The sequence below is a fragment of the Mesoplodon mirus genome (assembly GCF_964341445.2).
Source record: "Mesoplodon mirus genome assembly, chromosome: 8".
Taxonomy (NCBI): domain Eukaryota; kingdom Metazoa; phylum Chordata; class Mammalia; order Artiodactyla; family Ziphiidae; genus Mesoplodon; species Mesoplodon mirus.
Window position 1 is genome coordinate 56,344,892 of NC_138984.1, and position 20,417 is coordinate 56,365,308.

The following is a 20,417-nucleotide window of genomic DNA, read 5'->3' on the forward strand; positions in this document are numbered from 1 at the left end:
TTGTCCTTGTGCCTGACCTACTGCTGCCATATGCCTCAACCCTCCCCTCCATTTGACCTTATCCAGGACGTTCCAGTCTTCCCTGCCTGGGCTTTGCCGAACCTCAACTAATTATTTCACCAGAGCAGTCCCTAAAATGTTCTCTGGTTGCCCAGGGCTAACCCCTATGCCAAACATTCTCTCTGATCTGTATTACCTGACCTTACCACTCACCAATGGCTGTCAATTGCTCTAGCAATGGGGCAACCTTGACACCCAGCTTCTTGGCCAGGTCCCCAACAGTCAGGAGCCGCAGCCCACTCCCAGTCACACCTATGCATCAGAGCTTTTCAATGTGATGTGGCTGTATTTCTTTGTAGTTTGGAAATTTCTGTGATTTACTAATACATCTGCTGTGCCTCCTGTTGGTTTTAGCAAGAAGCTGAAGCATGTTCTGTGGCAACAGAAATGAGTGCTATTCTGAGAGTATGTTGGAAATCTGAAGGGGGTTTCCTGTGCCATTTGAAGCTGAGAAACGAGGATCCTGGATGGGGCATCAGTACCCGAGTACATCTTCCCACCCACAAAGTTCACTAAAATAAAGTTGGGAGAGTAGTTTTCCGGCCGTTTGCAGCTATGAGAATATTTAACTCTCAAAGATTCTGATTGAAGTACATATCTGAAGCAAAATACGTTTTATCGTGTGCATTCAAATGTATGTATCATCTGAAGATAAAAAAGAAGGTTGGCAGATTCAGCTAAAGAGAAACGTAGCAGCTCTGAAATTTAGAAAAGTAAAAGCCAGGCGTCTGAAGCAAACCATTTAAAAGTGCTTGTAGATGTTCGAAGGGGATGTCATGGGAGTAGTGCTAAATATACAAAAGGTCATCACATTTCAGAGAGTATACGGTGGCAAAGGTTTAGGCTTCTTAAAATCCAGAGTAGCATAAGGGTCAGCATAAGGGTACAAATGAAATTTAAGAGAGTTTCTTTCCTGGATTAGAGAAGGATGGTATATACAGAACCGGGAAGTAGCCAGGACAACATGGATCCCCAGAGAAAGAGCTTAGCAGGCGCTTCTGTTGGAAAGCATATTAAGCAGAGTCAAAGCTGAGTATATGTGAGAGGAGAGAAGGGAGCAGACGTGAGGACAAAAAGCACGACTCTGCTTCTTTCATAGCACACCCTCTAGCCTACCCCTGACATATCTGGAGATGAGAGCCTTGAACTACACTCTATTATATCGTCAACAAAGTCAACTTGACATAATAGAAGTCCACGAGCTATGACAGTTGTTACATCACCAAAGGAACCAGATTTCATGCCAATACTGGCACGTCTCTCCCCATGCTTAGCAGTTTACCCAGAAGCCTTGAACATCCCAGAATTCTTAATACAAACTTCAAATCTCTCATTAATAACATTCAAAGCTGATAGCTTTTGCTCACTGCAGGCACTCATAAAAGACTGTTCTTCCATTGTAGGCATTTCATTTAGTAACAACTTGGATACAGATGCTTTGCCTCTACATCTCCCCAATATAAATCCAAAGACAAACAAATCACAACCAAATATTATAGAAGGAATGCACTTAATTACTCGGTCATGTGCCTTCACTGTGTCAGTTTTGGTCTACCAACTCAAACGTTGTACAACACACGAGAAGGGCTCATTATACCCTGATATTTTTGTTATTCAGAACCCAGAAGAAAAGCTTTTCCTGGATGAAAAATTCCTTCCCTGACAGCCTCTATGGGGTTGCTGTGGATAAACAGAGGATGCCTTTATCACATGGGAGCTTGTGGGCTGTGTCCTGCTTAAACCAGATAGCGCTCTTCAACTGAAAGTAGATCTCTCCCTTATTTGCTGGAAATATGCTTGTTTAGTATAATGAGAAGAGGGGCCATTCCCTACAGAGTCATGCCTGGCACCTCAGGTCAGGCTGTCCTTATCTACATGCACCATTATGTAACGTTTCACCTACTTGTATAGAAGGTGGGAGAGTGGCGGCATATCTCATTGTTACAACAAAGTTACAGTGCTTATTGGTAGGGAAGGTGATGACTGTTAAAACCATAGCTGGTCTTTGAAACTTCTAAAATAATCTAAATCATGAAATGATCACCTTAATTAACGTTAAATAAAAATCTGATTCATAGTGATTGCAATTTGAAAAGAGAGTAAGTTAATCTATACTAAGGAAGAGCCCTTCGTATATAAATGTCAGCAAATTAAACCTATTACCTCACACAAAAATAAATAAATGAAATAAGAAGCTTAATGTAGAAAAGCACTAAAATATCACAATTAAAAACCAGATCAGAAATCTTGATCATAAATTTAAAATTGCTGAATGTCTAAATCCTTACTTTCAAGGTATTTTCCACCTTATAATTGACTGTAAACTTTAGAAATAATTTTTTCCTATATTCATTATTTCTTCTTTAATTATATAAATATTGATATATTAAAAAGGACAAGAGCATGTCATATTGTACTAAAAACACGAGTCAATAATGATAGGAAGAGATTGTAAAGCAGTACAAAGTGGATATTTGTGGATAAACATCTTTTGTGGCTACCTGTATTTACTTCTAAAAGGGTAAAAAATGGAACAAAGCAGTTCCTTGGCTACTGAGAATATCCTTTCTTTGTTCTAATATAAGAAAACAGACTTAGTCTTGAGAGAATCAGACAGAACAAATAACAGTCTATTTTAGTTTGGCACTTCAACCTAGGTGTAGAAGTTTTGTCCCAAAGAAGCCTTATAACACTGCTAAGAATAAGAAAAGTTAAGGGCCTTTTCCCATGTAAATCCAGAGCTTCAAAACAAAAGGTCTTCAAGAACACTTTGAAGGAGTTCAGCGATACTGAACAAGCAGACTTAGGGCTTGGATTTAATTTGCCAGCCAAAGTTCTCTGTAATCGATCACAGGTAGTTTTCCATTGACTTGGAAACACAGCCTATCAGGAAGGATACTGAGTGATTTCTCTCAATGGTTCACTCATTCATTCATTCATTCGAGTGCTTACTGGATGTCTACTATGTGACTGGCTGTGGTGTTACACAGACTGACATCTACATTCTCTGTGTTCATAGATTTCACTTGGGTTAAGTGGAATGCAAAGAGGAGCACCTGCAGATACAGTGCCATGAGATAAATACTACAGTGGACATATGCACAGTGTGCAGGAGCCCAGAGGGACACACTTAACACAAAGGTATCTTTGGAGGGGAGATCTGAAAAGCTAGGTGACCCCTGGGGACCTGAGGCATTCTTCCTCCTGTGTCACTGGCAGTGTAATCTGTATAACTGCAGCTCTTTTCCTTGGGGCTGGCTTATACTCCACCAACCAGGGGCCAAGGTTCCAACAGCATTATAAATTCATAAAGCCAAGGGACATCCAAAAGACCATCTGCTCTAGGGGTTCCCAAATCTGGCTGGGCCCCAGTATCACCTGGTGCCTGGGCCCCAGCCTGGAGACATTGATGTAATAACATGCCTGGAGACTCTGAAAACGCTCTCTCGCAGCAGCCAGCCCATGATCTAGTGTTTGGGAATCACCGACTCCAACAACCTCCATTTTCAGAAGGAGAATTTTAGAGGAAATTCACACCCACAGGACTGAACTGACTTCATCAGATTTCGGACACATTAGGACAGCAATGGTGGAACATCTGGCAAAGAAAAATTTGGCCCAAATACTTTCAAAGAGTATTTCCAAAGTGCACGACATAAGCCATATAAAACAGGACCATTTGTACAAGGTCAAGAACTATATAATAGGAGAGAAAATGTCAAGAAAACTGGGCTTGGACTTCCCTGGTAGTGGAGTGGTTAAGAATCCGCCTGCCAATTCAGGGGACACGGGTTCGAGCCCTAGTCTGGGAAGATCCCACATGCCACGGAGTAACTAAGCCCGTGTGCCTCAACTACTGAGCCTGCACTCTAGGACCACGAGCCACAACTACTGAGCCTGTGTGCCACAACTACTGAGCCTGTGCTCTAGGGCCCATGCTCTGCAGCAAAAGCCACCACAGTGAGTAGTCCATGCACTGCAACGAAGAGTAGCCCCCGCTCTCTGCAGCTAGAGAAAGCCCACACACAGCAACAAAGACCCAACACAGCCAAAAATAAATAAAAATAAAATAAATTTATTAAAAAAAAAAGAAAATGGGCTTAATAAAGGTATTTGTTGCAATGAGCTATAAATTACCTCTGCTCTTCCTGGTAGGAAAAGTGAAAAAGGAACCAAATTGAGTTTAAACTCTCATTCTTTAAATAAGGATACTTGATTTATCAGGAAAACAGGTTTTTGTCCTTAGGAATATATTTTAAGGAAAAGCTTAGCATAGTGCCATGCCTACAGTAGACACTTCAACTGTCGAATAAAGCAATGAATGAAAATGTGAATATATGTTAACCAAAAAAGTGTTTTCCTACAGCCACATCCTACATTAATCTTTGACAGAAGCTAAGAGTATATCAGTAAGTAACGGCTTATTTAGGCATTTGTACAGAGTGACAGAAGCATTATACAGGTCTGTAACTTTCACGGTAGAGACAACACATCCTCTTGCAAGTGAAAAGATACCACTTTTGATGTAGTGGGAAAGGTTCAGTAGGAGAATGTCATCTGTGAGCATGTATGTGTGTATGTATTAAAGGCACGGGCTGGAATGCAGGAGCCCTGACCTGCCTGGCGTGTCTGTAACACACTCACTCGGAAAGCTATAGGAGCCTATACAAAGCCCCACCCCCCTTGACATAAAGGGATATATCCCTTTATACATCCCTGGAGTGGCAGCCCAGCTGCAGTTCACTGGAGTTCTCAGATTTTATCCCAATAAGTAAGGTCATTATTCATGTATAGCTTTAATTTCATGAAAATATACTCTATTTCAAATTTTAACACTAGCTGGAATTCTTTTCACTTTTTTATTACCATGTTTATCTCTGGGGAAGAAGATGCAATTCTTATAGTACCTTCATAGATACAATTTCTTAAAAAATGAGAATTGCCTTAAAGGAGAAACTTAATTAAAAAATGCATTCTGATGTAGGAGAAAGTGATTCATATACCATTTATAAAAAATAGAGTAACTCACAGTTTACATTTGTAAACTTGAAAATCCCCAATTTTCAACAAAAAGAAATGCATTCTAGCCCTCAAGAGTTGAGCTGAATAGTTTTAAGCTGCATTTTAAAAATCTCAAAAACTAGATCAAATCTTCCACTCAAAAGTGTTACTGTCCTGTTTTGATATCCATAGTGTAATCTGGGTTTGGGATAAATTCTTTGAAGAATGTAATCCCACTATATTTTAATTATAACTAATAGGCACATCGAGGGTGATTTAGTTCACGTTTTTATTAACCAACTATTATTTATGGTTATAATTTTCAGTTTTATTTGCTATCTTCATTACAAAGTAACACTTCCTCATTACTGCATTGTAAAATATGGAAATTTGAAAGCTTTCCTAAAACTCTTGGAGCCAGCCCTAACTACTGGTAAGATGTGTACCTGAGGCAAGATGAAATGTGTGAACTTTTCTTGGAGGGAACTCTTACCCAGGCCAGGAATATCAGGGGGATCACTCATCAATCATTTCCCTCAAAAAGGAAAATTTGTCAGAGATGTGTGCACTGGGCACAGTGCCTGATGGACTTGGCACTCAAAAACTGAACTGAAGGAAACTTGCTTGAGATGGAAAGAAGTGTTAAGAAATAAACTAGGTCTTTGCAAAATGCTGACCCCTTCCCAACAGTTCAAAGACAAAGTATTTAATTGGGAGAGGCCAAAGAGCTCACCTAGTTCAGCTTCTCACAGCCAGGAATTCCCTTCACTGGTGGTTCTCAGTTGGGGTGTGTTTGCTTCTCTGGGGGCATTTATCAATGTCTGGAGATATTTTGGGTTGTCACAATTGGGAGAGTGTGTTGCTGGCATCTAAGTGGGTAGAGGCGAGGGTGCTATTAAGCATCCTACAAGGCACAGGGCAGCCACTTTTCTCCCACCCCTTCCACCCACTCAAGTAATTATCTGGCCCAAAATGTCAGTAGTGCTGAGGCTGAGAAACCCTTCCCTGAGGCATGACCCAACAGATGGCCTCTGCTTACCTCTTTTTTATAAAATGACTTTTTTGGAGGAATGATTGACACACAAATAGCTACACATATTTAATGTATACAAGTTGATGAGTTTGGAGATAAGTATACACCCGTGAAAAACCATCAAGTCACAATCTACACCATAAACGTATCTATCACCTCCTAGGGAAGGCGCACTTATGGCCATGTCCTGAGCATGCCTTTACAACTGCTGGACAGCTCCTTCCACTGAAAAGACCTACTTTATCTTGAAATTCACTGATGAATGATATTTGTCAAAAGCACTACAGAAAAAGAAGGGCACAAATACAAAATCACATTTTAAGGTCAAAATGCCTTTTCCACATGTTAATATTCATTTTCTAATCTATTTAAATGATAGAAGAAATTACAGCACAGAGTAAATAAATTTACATACTGAATTTTTGTTGGTTGTATTATTTTTAATTCTATTATTTGGTAGCTTTTAAGGCTTTAAGTCTATTTCTTTTTTTTTTCACCATGAAGATTTAAAAAAATTTTTTGTTTTACTACTCTGTTTCAGTTTAAATAATATCATTAACTTCTTTTCATGAAGGGTGATGACTGTGCCTATCTCCCTTTCTCCAATTCTTGATTTTGGTTGGTTGTATTATTATTCTTAAGTCTACTTCTTAATTTATTAACATCAGACAGCTTAAGTTCTTACTATGAAAAACAAGGAAACTGATATGCTCACCTAGCTTCACCTCTTGTATTCCCTTTACCTCCAATTTTTATTATATTATTTCAGTTCATTAATGTTTATTAGAGTTACATTCCATTCTTAAACTATGTTTAAATCATTCCTGCTTTGCATACAAATCCATTTTAAACACAGCAAATTAATAAATAGCATTTATAAAACTGAATGGTTTAAATGGAATTCCCAGTAGGGCCACAGTGTGACTAGACCACACAGAAGGAAACAGAACCCACATCTCCCCTGGGTCAGAGGCTAACGGACCCTTCTCTAGCTTCCTTCGCTTCTTCTGAGTCATATACCACGCTACCCCACATCATCCCCTTGTGCTATATTCTTTCTTGCTTTGCTGATGTACTTCTTTGATGATTTTTCCATATGGAGTGAGTGGTAACTCCCCCGAGACGCCTGCATGCTCCAAATGTCATTGTTTATTTTCTCTTCCTTCTCTTCCTCCTACTTTTCCCCTTCATGTTTGATTGATAATTTGGCTGTTGGTTCAATATTCTTTGAGTATATTCAGAAATTTGAAGGCATTCTTCCATTGCTTCTAACATCCAGTGTGGTTGGTGAGGTGTATGTTTGTTTTGTTAGTAATCTCTGAAAGCTCTTAGGGTTTTCTATTTTTTCCTTTGAGTTCAGGAATTTCACCAGGATTTTATTTTTTTTTATCAGCCCATTCAACTCTCTTGACTATGTTACTTCCCCTCATAGCCTCCTGTTACGTGTTTCTGGGGCTCCTCGCTGGATTTATCCTCTATGTCTCGTCACTCTTCTCTCGTATTTTCCATGTTGGCTTTTGGCTCTGTCATGGCAGGTTCCCTTGACTTCACCTTACAGTTCACCAGCATGATCTCTGTTCCTAACCTTCTCCCTGACGTTTTAATTTTGTTATATATTTCACTTCCAAGAACTCCTTCTTTTTACCCAGTTGATCTTCCTTCATAGCAGTCTGTGAAAAGGTCTTATTTTTAGGATGCAATATCCTCTTGACTCCCTGAGAATCCTAATTAGGAATTTTTAAAATTGAAATCTGTCCCCTGTATTATTTGTTTCTTCCAGGGTAGTTTCTGTTAGTTTCTCTTTGTCCTTCTCCTTCTTATTATTTATTGCTAAAGATTTCACTTAAATGTCTGGTGATCTTGTGGTCTATGTCTATTTATGAGTGGAGATCTGGTTGATTAACACAAAGAGCTGGAATGGGTCTTCACTGTGGGTGCTTGGGTCTCTTTCTCTGAGCTCTTCCTGTGGTGGGAGTTCTGATCACAGGTTTTCTAACAGGAACATATAGTGTTGATTCCCTAGGATGTGTGGAACGGTTCATCAAAGTGTCCCACCCTTCTCAAGCCAAGGCATATGACCCAAGCCATCTAGTCTCTCTCAACCAGAGCATGGCATCTTAAATGAAGTGAAAGAAAAACTCGAGAGAAAAAGATGGACATTTAATCATCATCTTGGCCAATTGATACTTTCCTGATACCTAGACCCTTGATTTTGCTCTAGACATGCCTGATTCTCCAACCTTTCCCGTGATCTACGCTGTTTTCACGAATTTCTTCTCTAAGTTTGTCAAAGTCAGTTTCTGGCTTCCATGCAAAGAACCTAAGCTGTTGCAGGTGGAAAGGAAAACTGACCTTTGTCAAGCTAATGCTAGGTACTAGGCATTTCACTTTTTTGGTATATAATCATCATAACCCTAAGAAATAGCTATAATTACCATTATTTCAGGAAAAAAACCCCACTGAAATTGAGTAGATGTGTTCTCTTGTCCAAGGTGCCAGAAAAAGCATTGGAATCCAAGTCAGTCTGACATCAAAACCTATGCTTTCCCTTTACTCTGAAGTATTCATGGAGTATAAGGATACAGACCTGGCTGCAGTTAAGAGTATGTGATGAATATTGGATGGCAGATTTAAGGCTGGAAAACCAGAAAGAGAAATTTAGACTCAATGTATTAAGGAAAAGGGAATCACAGTCTCATCCTTAATAGTGGAGTGGCATAGTAAATCAAAGGAGAATTTAAGAAAGATGATCTGTGACATGTGGAATGCATTTAGAGGGCTCATGTTGGAATAAAATAGACCAGCTAGGAGGCTGCTGTAGTGATGAAATGGCAGCAGGTGGAGAGAAAGAGACAGTTTACAGATGGTTTTGGAAGGAAATTTCACAGGATTTTGTGACTGAATGGATACTGTAGGGGATGAAGAAAGATGAGCCAAAAATGACTAAAAGATTTTGAGTTGCAATGAGGAAAGATGAGTGAATGTATTTACCTTGCCTCTCTCCCAAATTTCCAATGAAATGAACTAGGAATGCAAAAACAAGAATGAGTGCCTAGTGGTGCTACAAAGGGGAAAGGATGCCAAGGGTCCACAAAATGTGAGAATCTCTGGAAGATGTAAAGAAGAGTGAATCAGAATGATGGAGAAGCCAAGTGTGCTGAGCAGCCAGTAACCAAACAAAGGCAAAAGAGAACAGCACCTGAACAGGGGTCTACCCCCCGACAGAATCCCCACTTCCCACCACCAAAATCAGCTCGGGAGGAGCTGGGAGTGCAAGCAGGTGCAGGGCAGCTACCAGGAGGATGCATGTCCTTCACTAAAGTAGAAAGAGGGCTGAGGTCCTGAATGCTCACCCCTTAACTCCAGGCTTCATTCAACCTAGACCACTTAGTCAATTAGCTACGGAATCTGCCCCAGAAAGCTTCTATTTACAGCGGTAGACTTAGAAAGAGAATAAGGCAGTCCCTTAGCTACTATTCCAAAACGACTAATACAAACTTGGGGAAAAATACAGCACAAATCACAGGTATGGAGTAAATTTTAAAAAATTAAGATAACGGTATTGTAACTTTATTCTAAGTAAATTTGAAGACACATAAAAATGCATAATTTTCTTTAAAAATTAGTAAAAGGGATTCATATAATCATTGAAAATAAAAACCTGGATGGATAAGTAGACATAAAGGAAATGAAATGTTTATAAAAGATCTCCTCTCCTAAAACAAAAAGGTTCAAATGGATGAGAACACGACAAACTTCCAAGGGAAAAACAATTCTCAACTATTTTAACTTCTCCCACAACAGAGGGGAAAAAAATAGAAGTCTTTATATAACAGATTTTAAAAACAATGAGGTGTTTTCCTCTAAAAGATTGAAAAAGTAAACAAAAAAACCACTATCCAGATAGGGATATAGGACGCATAACCACTGTGAGTGGTACTGTATTTTGGTATAGTCATTAAGGAGAAAATTTATATTTATCAAAATTCATATTGTACATTCCCAGCCTTGGACAAGTATTTTCAATTCTAGGAATTCATTTTATTTATTTTTTATTATTTTTTTTCTATTTTTAAAATGTTCATTTATTTATTTATTTATTTTGTTATTAGTCATCCACTTTATACACATCAGTGTATACATGTCAATCCCAATCGCCCAATTCATCCCACCACCACCCCCCTAGGAATTCATTTTATAAATATACTCACAAATGTACTGAAAAAATTCAAGACAATAAAAATTTTCATTAATAAGAGACTGATTAAATACATTATAGCACATCAATGCCATGAAATATTAAGAATTCTAAAAAATATAAGTTGTACATTGTATAAAAATGGCCACAGTATATTATTGCATTAAAAATACATGTTACATGATGTTATGTTGTGTTGATATAATTATGATGAAAGCATACATATCCGTAATTTCTGGAAAGAGACACATTAAACTACTAATAGTGATTATCTCTTAGTATAAGATGGCACAAAGCAGGCAGAGGTAAGAATAGCTGCTTTAAAAATTTCTGCATGTTAAAAAAAATTTAAACAGACACCTTAGGTTGGGTTCCCCAGAAACAGACAGCAAGACAAGTGTTTGAGTGCATGTGATTTATCGTGAAGCGCGTCCAGGGGAGTCTGGTGGGGAAGTGGGGCAGCAGGGCAGTGAACAAGAGGAAGCCATGGACGTGTGTGATCTCAAGCGAGGTCCCCTTGAGGGGAGCTATGACCTGCTCTCACAGGGATGCTCCAATGTATTCCTTAAACCTCTGAGCAAGGGAGCTGGGCTTTTCACACTCTGGCACCTGTCAGTCATTTGTCAAGAGCTGTCCCAGAAGGAAGGGAAATGTAGTCTGGCTCTGAGTGCTTTCTGGCAAGAGGCATCCAACACCCCCAGGGAAATCCTCTGAAGGAGAGTTATAGGTGCCCAGTGTTAGAACAGAAATCAAAAAAGGGGAGGGCACACAGAAATGGTAAAAGGAGATCCAAAGGGATCTGGGTGGAAAGCCAATAACATTCACTATGCTATACCACCTCTGTAATCAAATACATATTTTCATAAAAAGTAAGAAAGGGAGAGAGGGCAAGAGCAAGAATGCTACTGGTAGAGTAAAATCTTCTACGAAAGCTCACAAGTTCTGCGGGTCTAGTAGGTGTCAGCACCTACTAGATGCCTCCCTCCACCCCACTGGCTCCTTCTCATATTCCCACCTGTCCATTAAAAAACCAAGATTAGGGGCTTCCCTGGTGGCGCAGTGGTTGAGAGTCCGCCTGCTGATGCAGGGGACACGGGTTCGTGCCCCGGTCCGGGAGGATCCCACATGCCGTGGAGTGGCTGGGCCCGTGAGCCATGGCCGCTGGGCCTGCGCGTCTGGAGCCTGTGCTCCACAACGGGAGAGGCCACAACAGTGAGAGGCCCGTGTATCGCAAAAAACAAAACAAAACAAAACAAAAAACCAAGATTAAGTAGCACTTCATAGTAGTTAAAGCCCTTCTCTCTCTCCTTGTTCACCTTTTCCATCTGAAGCAGGACAGTTTGAGATCTTGAGGAATTAGAGGAACTCTCAACCCCTCTGCTGATCCTAACTGGAACCACATCACTAGGCCGTCCACTTAGCCCTAAAGCTGTAAAAGCTGGAGCACCTGGAAACTCAACTCTGAGGCTAAATTCTAAACGGGACTCCCGATTAAGAGCCAGGCTCTAAAAATCTGTTTACTCTGTTAAACTTGCTTGACTTCATGGCAAATTCGTTTAAAAGCTTCCTAGAATGAGTGAGTCGAGGTTTCTGCCTCAGCATGGCTGCTGAGCAGAACAGAACATTTCCTAGAAACGTCCCTCAAGCCCTTCACTCTGGGGGTCTATGATGGATCTCACAGCCTTCTGCTACAAACAGATGCTACCGTGACCTTGGGGATGGACTGGGCAGACAATTCCAGTTGTGCCTTTTGTGTGGTCTGTATACAGTCCGTCTTGGAAATCTTCCATGCCTTTGTGTCTTCATTTTTAAAAATGGATGCAATAACTATTGCTCTGTTTACCTTCCAGAGCTGATGTGAAGATGAACCATGAGATCACACACATGGAATTATCTTATAAACCATGTAATGCTTTATACTAAGTTGCATGTCCCAACACAAAGATACCAGACATTAAAAAGGGGGACAAGGTAGTGACTTCAAGATCTGAATCCATGCATGTTGGAAGGTTACTTGTTCAGGAAAGATGTGTGTGGCTGTGGACATGTTGAGTGTGAGTTGGCAGTAAAACATCCAAGGCAAAGAAAGTGAGCTATGGAGAGATGGCCTTGGAGGCTGAGCAGTAGGGTAGGAATTGAGGTACAAATTTGGGAGTCATCAACATGGAAGCAGCAGGTGAATTCATGACTGTGGAAAACACACTTTTGAAAACTTCACCTCCCTTTTCATTTCTGCAGCCACATTTCTTATACTGATCCCAACTGTCTTCTGTTTGGGTTATCCAAATGCAAAAACTGTATTAATAAAAATGATTGTTATCATTGCTACAAAGCGTTAAATGGTTCTTTTGAGTCCCTATTCTCTTACTGTATACATTATCCATTCAAAATATCATGCAGATCATGGACTTTTAACAGCCATATAAATTACATATGTGGTCTCTCCCTTCAAGTAATCTCAACTATTTCCTAAGTTACAGTTTTGAGTGAATAAATATACATGCCATATAACTTAAGGTAAAACTGATGAGATTTTAAAACTGTCAATATATATGGCAATGCTTGAAAATCACAATCTTGCATAATCTTGAATAAAGAGATTTACTTAAGTGTTTTTATGACCTGAGAATCCTTTTATTTGGCCGAAACCGGCACTATCACAAAGTCAAGTTTCGTTTTTAAAGACATTCATGTTGTTTAAAATACAGTTGGACTGAACCCCAGGACTAGTCAGTCTGTTTCAGTTGACTTGTCCCCTGATGTTAAAACCATTAACAATTTCTTCCATCTTTGATAGGTCTCACATGTCAGTTCTTTCTTGGTTTTCTTTTTAAAATTTCATACCATTTACATCAGAACTCCCAAGACCTTTGGAGTTAGTTAATAGTATTCCTGATTTAAATAGGTTGGATTCTACTGAGGCGTACAAAAAGTCACATGCTAGTTTTCTGGTTGAAGTATAGTATTAAGCTGTAATGCTGCTTATTTTAATAATTAGAATTTAACTGAGAGCCAATATACTTAAATTAAAGAAATGAGTAGATGTTAGTGGTTTACAATTTAAAAATAGTATAGAGGGGGAAAAGTCCTTATTGTACCATTTTAATTTAAATTTTATTGATTTTGCTGATTCTATGTGTTAAATAAGTATTTGTCAATTCCCTTTGCCTAGTTTCACTAAATTGTCCTTTTCCATAAGAAGATATAACATTAATCAGTCTTGTACTATTTTAAATCTATTTCTAAATATATGTACCATTTGTGATATGGTTAACAGCACAAACTCCATGTAAAACTTATATTTAAAGCAATTATGTTTGTAGGTAAGACATACTTTAAATTGTACAGTAAAGATGTACATAATTCATAAAAAGAAAAATACAGTAACACTGTTACTGTACATTAAAAAAAGGAAAGAGATGTTAGAAATCATTTTTCATTCTCTTTATCGTTGATGATGTCATTGTACAGATGAGGGATTTGAGATTGTTAAATGACCAGCCCAAGACACACAGACACGCGCTTGCGCACCGACACACACACACACACACACACACACACACACACACTCATATTCTCATAGCAGTTCTATTTTGTTTACTGATATGTCCTCAATGTCTGCTACAGTCTCAGTGTAAAGTCAGGGACAAAATAGTAAATATTTGTTGAAGATGCAATTTACTTAGAGATAGAACTCGTCTTTTGACTCCAAATGCATTGTTCTTTCCAGTACACAAATGGAAACTTTTAACATGTCCTTCTTGTAGATTTTTTTGGAGAACAGAATGTGATAAACTGTGTGAAAGAAACTTGAAAACAGGTAGGTATATGCAAATCTAAGAGAGCATTATTATCATTGTAGTTTAAATTTGCAAAACTTCCCACTTTTCTTACTGTGGGTCCATAAATCTAAGAAAAGCAAAATTTACAAGAATGACAATTTTAAAGACAATTATTTTAACTTCTTGAATGATCTGGCTAGGAAAAGTATTTCTTATAGCTTTTGGGTTTAGATAATGAAATATTCATTTTTCATGGTAGTTCTATAAAGAAACAGACTTCCTTATTATATATTGATCTTACAGCATAATGAACCAAACAGTTATTTGAAGGTTTTCATCTAGATCTTCATAAACTAAAAACAACATAAATTGGAAGTTTTCAATCAATCATATCTTAGAGTTCTTTCTATAAGATGAAAATCTATACTGTAAATTGCTTTAGATACTTTTTTATTGAGCAAGATTTTGAAATAAAGAACAGAGTTGTCATCAATACCATTGGTCATATCACAAGTAATAAAAAATTCAAATAGATTGTTAGCAAATAAAGACTCATACAATTGTTAGTAAAGACCAACTAAGGCATCTGAATTTGGCACAATTAAAATTATTCGTGATGAAACAGTGTTACAATATCTTACAGTGGTTCAATAAATAGGTTAACTTGGAAGAGATTATTGAAAATAATTTAAACATGCTACATTTTAAATTATAACCACTGTGCAAGAATGATATAGAAATTAGTTTGTTAAATCATCATTCCACATACTATAAGAATATCTAGAGAGTAAACTCACATGGATGAGTGCTCAAAATCATTTGGACCAATTTTTTAAAGCAGCTTTAAAATAATTGACTCCCAAATCAAGATATTAAATGCCAACTTCTAACCGGCAATAATGCTTATGGCTAAGATAGAAATGAGATTCTTCACAGAAATGCTGACACAGGCCTAACTGTAGGCATTTGAGCGTGTGGCTATAATTCTTTTTTCAAATCTTACCCAGCAAAGCTTCAGGTAAAAGAGACCGCAGAATATGTAAACAATAGGAGACAGTCCTGGAGCTTTTACAAAATCACAAACCTGTGATACACTTATATTCATCTCTGATTGCTACTACTAAATAATGAAATCATTCACAACGTATTGATTAGCTCTTTAATAGATAAAAGGTGGGCAGTGCGTTGTAAAAATCAACATCTCTTAATTCATTCGATTTGCAAGAGTTACACATTTTAAGCTGAGAGTGTAAAACCTCTAAAAGTTTTTCAAAAAATCCTTCTGCTTTATTTAGCATTTTGACCACTAATCAGCAACAATAAAAAAAAAGAAAATTAAGAAAAAAACTACAGAACAAAAAGTAACAAGGCTTTTCTTTTCCATTTGGAAATCTATGGAGTTATAAAATAAGTTACCAAGAGGAGTCAGTTTCCTATGTGGAAGTCATTTAAAACTAAACTACACAACCTAATCTTAAAATAGGCCAAGGGAACACAATTTATACTGGGAGGTGAGTGGCTGGAATAGAGGACTTAATTGTCTAATCCTAGTTCTCATTTTTAAAATGTCTTAAGATAATGATGCTTTTAATGAGGAGTCAATTTCAAAGCCCAGCCAGCTCTAAGTCGTAACCATGATATGGTGGTATTTTCTTCTCTGCATTGTCATCTAGGCAACAGACGACTATTGATCCTACACTGGGAAATACTGTTTTGATGTTAATTGATCAAAACTGTATGGGGGAAATTGTGATTTCTTAATGGAAGAGAGTCATGAATTATCACTTCTTGAAAATATAGAACTGGGAATAAATATATGTTATGACTATGACACTAAATAAATACTAAAATCAATAATTTGTTAAGATAAACAAAAATATCCTCAATAAGTTCATGTGGGATGATACTATATAATGAGGATGAACTTAAAATTGTTAACACTTTGCATCACAAGTATTCTGATTTTATAGGATTCTAAAAATTGCTAACTTGCATCGCTTTTTTAATTTATATTTTACTTGATAAACTCATCATTATATCACAGAAAAACAAGTTGAAATGTATAACAAATTAATTTTTAAAATCACCACTAAATTTTATCTTAAAGTCAAGCTTATTATCCATTTAAATTCAAATTTAATTTTAAGTAAAATCTGCATTTTACTTAGAGGCAAAAATCACACTTATTATGAGTTACAAATAATCATGCAAATCTGTAAGAAGCTGTCAACTGGCGAAGTCTTTACCTTGTATCATGTCACAAAATAACACTCATTATAATATTAACTTCAAATGCTAATTTTCTCTTCATTAGATGGCAGACAAGAGATAATGTGCTATTAGTATTTTTATAAAGATATGTTGCTGAATAAGAATTTCAAAGAAAATAATACATTCAGGATTGGTACTTAATTCTGCAAATGCCTAGTAATCTTATTAATTAGGTATAGCAACCTGTCTGTTAAAACACTAGACACAGGCCAGGAAAATTGGGTAAGGACAAATCACAGACACACATACTTCATAGTTTACTGCAATATTTATCAATTCAGCTTATTGTTTTCTTAAAACTTATAAATATCCCCCAAATAAGTAAAAATCTTCTGGTTATTGTATCAGTATTTTATGATAGTGACTTATTTGGGCCCAACTCCCTCTGACTGCTTTCATATGAATCAGGCAATTTTCTTAAAATTAAAATTTCAATATCCCCAAATGAATCCACTACTCATTTAAAAATATTTAGCATTTTAGGATGGCAGTGGGAATGGAAAAGTAAAATCCAGTTCCAACAATAACCCAACCTCGTCTCCACTCCCTCCCACCAAGGGCAGATGTACTATGTATACATGGTTCCTAGAAAATGAAAAAATTAGTTTTCAAACATTTTATCCACTTGCTATTGGGATTTAGCAAAGAAGTTCAATATTAGCTGAAAAGGTAGACTAAAACTATAAGCCATCCAAAGGGCCAAATTATAACTTTTTTTTTTTTTGGATACCTGCTGGGGTGGGGTGAATGGTGGGATTGGGGGTGTTTTCATTTAGATCTACCCTGCTCAGCCACTCTGTTTTCCTTTCACATCCTAACCCCCTTGTGTTATAAGGCTGGAAACAGCTCTAAGATTGTGGAGAACGTAAACAGCTTTTTATTGTCTAGAAGGATGGCAGTGTAAGGAATGTATGCTTATCACACAGCTGCAGCTCCCCACCTCACTTACGATGATAAAGTGCTCCAGGAAAAAAACATTACAACCCAAGCACAATCCAAAAATGGATTAGAATTTGACATACACTTCCTTAAAAACTGATAAATCAAGCCACGCTGTAATATTAGAATCTAGCTCTTAAGAAGGGTATATAATCTTGTCAAGATGTATTTCTTATTCCCTATTGACTCTGGTGGTGTGAAAAAAAAAAATCTAACGTTCCCAATACAGTAAACTGATAGAAGAACTTTTCCCAACACATCCCCCAATATAGCTCCTCATCTTTAAGAGTCTAATACAGTGGAACAGATACACAGTTCATGATCACTGAAGACAAAATTAAATGAATGAACTAAGAGATTCATGAAGATATTCTGAAGATCCTACCTAAGTACCTGATTTCCCCAGGTTTTTACAGTTTTACGTACACACACCATACAAATGTTGCTTTGTTAAATCACCTTTTATTGGAATCCAGATCAAACATTTCAAAAAGCAAGGGATACTGAAGAGTATTATGGAATATATGTGGCATGCTTAATGCCTTGGATGTAAAATTTATTTTAACATGCCATATTGTATATAGGCCGTATGTGTCGGCTCATTTAAGGACATTTGGGAACATCACTGCATTTTCTTCTTGAAGCCATTGAAGAATTTCTTAACGCTGTGCAGGTGAAGCTAACCTCTGTGGAAAAGGAATGGACAGGCCCTTTCGTGCTCTCTCCCCTTCACTAAGACATTTTAGAATTCCTTCCATCCTCAAACTTACAGAGTATCTTTGCGTCTACAATATCATATGTATCATAGAGAAACTTTAATAAGTTACTTGATCTTTCCCTCTAAAGGGAAATGAGAGAGAGAGAGAGAGAGAGAGAGAGAGAGAGAGAGAGAGAGAAGGAAGGGAGGGAGGAAGGAAAAAAGGAAGGATCATCATGCTTGGGTTCCTTAACCCTGTTTTAACAGCCAGATTAAACTGGGTAAAGTCTTAAATATGAAGACCAAAGAAACCTTGGCTTCTGGAGAAAGCCCTCGATAGCACCGTATTAAGACAAGTGCCAAGAGAGCAGGAGAAATCCATCACAGAGGTGGACTGCGCCAAAACAATCCCCTTCTATAATTTTACTTTAAAAGTTGTCTTCTTGAAGGTCTTACTTGGGATCTCCCTTAAACAGAATTAACTAGCAATCCATACAGCATACAGGTATATTTCGGAAGGAGGAGAGGGTGGCGCCACGCGGGAAAAGCGAGGAGAGATGAGAGGCACCACTGGAACAGTCGCCTAGAGCCTCCCTGGCGGACCCTGCAACCACCTTTTAATACCCTTCACATTCCTCAGCGCCCCCTGAGCCGGCCAGACCAGACAGGAGAGGTCTTCGGGAACAAAATGCTTAAGAGACGATGGGGAGGGGGCTCCTGTGTGGAGTTGGATTTGAAAGTTACATCCTGCGTCCCCGCCGGCACAAAACCCCATCCTAGTCCCCAGTGCCAGACGGAAAACGAAGAGAAATCCAATCTGCCTCCCAAATCGGTCTTCTGCCTAAGTTTTTCCCCAGCAAGGAGCCACCAACCGGCCCTGAGAACGAGGATGCACGATGCCGTGGTTTAGAAGTGTTTGCGAGCATCCGGGCAAAATACCACGTGAAAAATACCCACCAAGCCCCCCAAACTCTGGGCTAGAGGCAGGTCTTTCAGCCCATCCTCATCGCGTCCGTCTACCCTTATCCCCTCCTCGACCTCTCGTCAATAAACCTCTTCCTTCTCTCGCACCTTCTTCCCTGCCACTTTCTGCCTTCTTTACCCCAGCCCTCCAGTCCTAGTCTTCCATAAGCACCGCACTCGCCTCAGGGTCCCCCCTCTGATCCCCATTCCCTGATTCTTTCCCTTCAACCTCTGAGGCAACGCTAAACTCCCTTCACTGCCTGCGCCCCCGACCCCATGTCCTAAGCAGCCCCAGGCTCTGCTTCCGAGGCGGCCGCCGGAGCGGTTTTCCCGCCGAAACGCGGCCCCGGCGCGTGAGGCGTGGGGCGCGCGGCGGGCCGGGCACTCACCAGCTGCAGCAAGCCGGGGACCACGACGAGGGGCAGCGGCCGCAGGCGCATGGTGCCGGCTGGCGCGGCGTCTCACGAGCTGCGCGCCCTCGCCTGCCTCTCGCGCATCTCCACTTCGCGGGGCAGGACTGAGGACGCCAGGGACTCCGCGCGGCGCTTTCCTCCCGGTATCCGAGTGCAGCGCCGCACCACGCCGCGCGGGTCGGGTGGGCGGGCTGGGAAGGGGGTGGGGGAGGGCGGGCGGGAGATGCTTCTGGGGCCCCGCGCGCCCCTCCTTGGAGGGGGCCGGAAAAGGAGCGTGGGGGGCAGCTCGAGCGCCGGCGTGCTGCGCGGGGTTCCAGCGGCGCCCGAGGCTCCCGCGTCCCGGGGTCAGGGTGAGAGCGGCGGGCGCCTGAGGGCGGGAGGCTGCGGCTCCCGCGCTTTGGTGCGGGGTTTCCGCGCGAGGCTGCTCTCGGGATCCCGGCAGAGCTGAGCGCGCCCGGGAGCCCTGCGAGGCTCGGGGCCTTCTCCGCCCCCGCCCAGCAGAGGGCCGGTTGGGCCAGGCGCCCTGCCCACTGACCAGCCCTTGTTTTGCCGGGGAGGTGGCAGCGGGGACGGGGGGGGGGCGGGTGGTCTCCCTGAGTGGATGCAGGAAGGAGCGCGCCGGGAGAGCACCCAGGGAGTTCGAGGGGAAGGCGACGGCAGGGTCCTGAGGCGGGGCGTGCGGAGCGGGTGGGGGTGTGTGTGGAGAGGTGCTGGAGCCCGGGACGCCCCGGGAGAGCGTCCCGCTCCGCGGCAGCCCTGGCTCTCAGAGCCTGGCGCAGGGGGTCCAAAGTGAGGCTGGTGCGGCTGAAAGAATGTCTGAAAGTGGAAAGTAGTGGACACCTAGAGGGACATTGAGGAGGGCTAGCGGCAGGGCTCTGAGAAACCGAGCTAGGTGTAGGGGTCCAGGCTTACTGGGGTTTGAGGATGCTATCGGCTGCTCGCTGTCCAGGAGGAGGATAGAGCTGCGCCCGGGCGCCTGTGGAGAAGAATAAGGAGAGGAGACCCTGCCGCAGCCTCCCAGTTGGGAAATCTTGGAGAGGGATATTTCTGAGGCCGCGGC

General features: G+C 40.4%; 1 protein-coding gene across 1 annotated transcript in view; it reads right to left on the bottom strand.

Moving 5' to 3' along the window:
* NXPH2 (neurexophilin 2) overlaps positions 1-19,384 on the bottom strand; it is a gene marked incomplete at both ends in the record, with an annotated part of 108,164 nt that extends 88,780 nt beyond the window's left edge. Inside the window, one exon of the mRNA XM_082631289.1 lies at positions 19,334-19,384. Coding sequence (XP_082487415.1) covers positions 19,334-19,384 — 51 coding nt within the window. The remainder of the gene's footprint in view (positions 1-19,333) is intronic.
* Between the last annotated feature and the right edge of the window lie 1,033 nt (positions 19,385-20,417).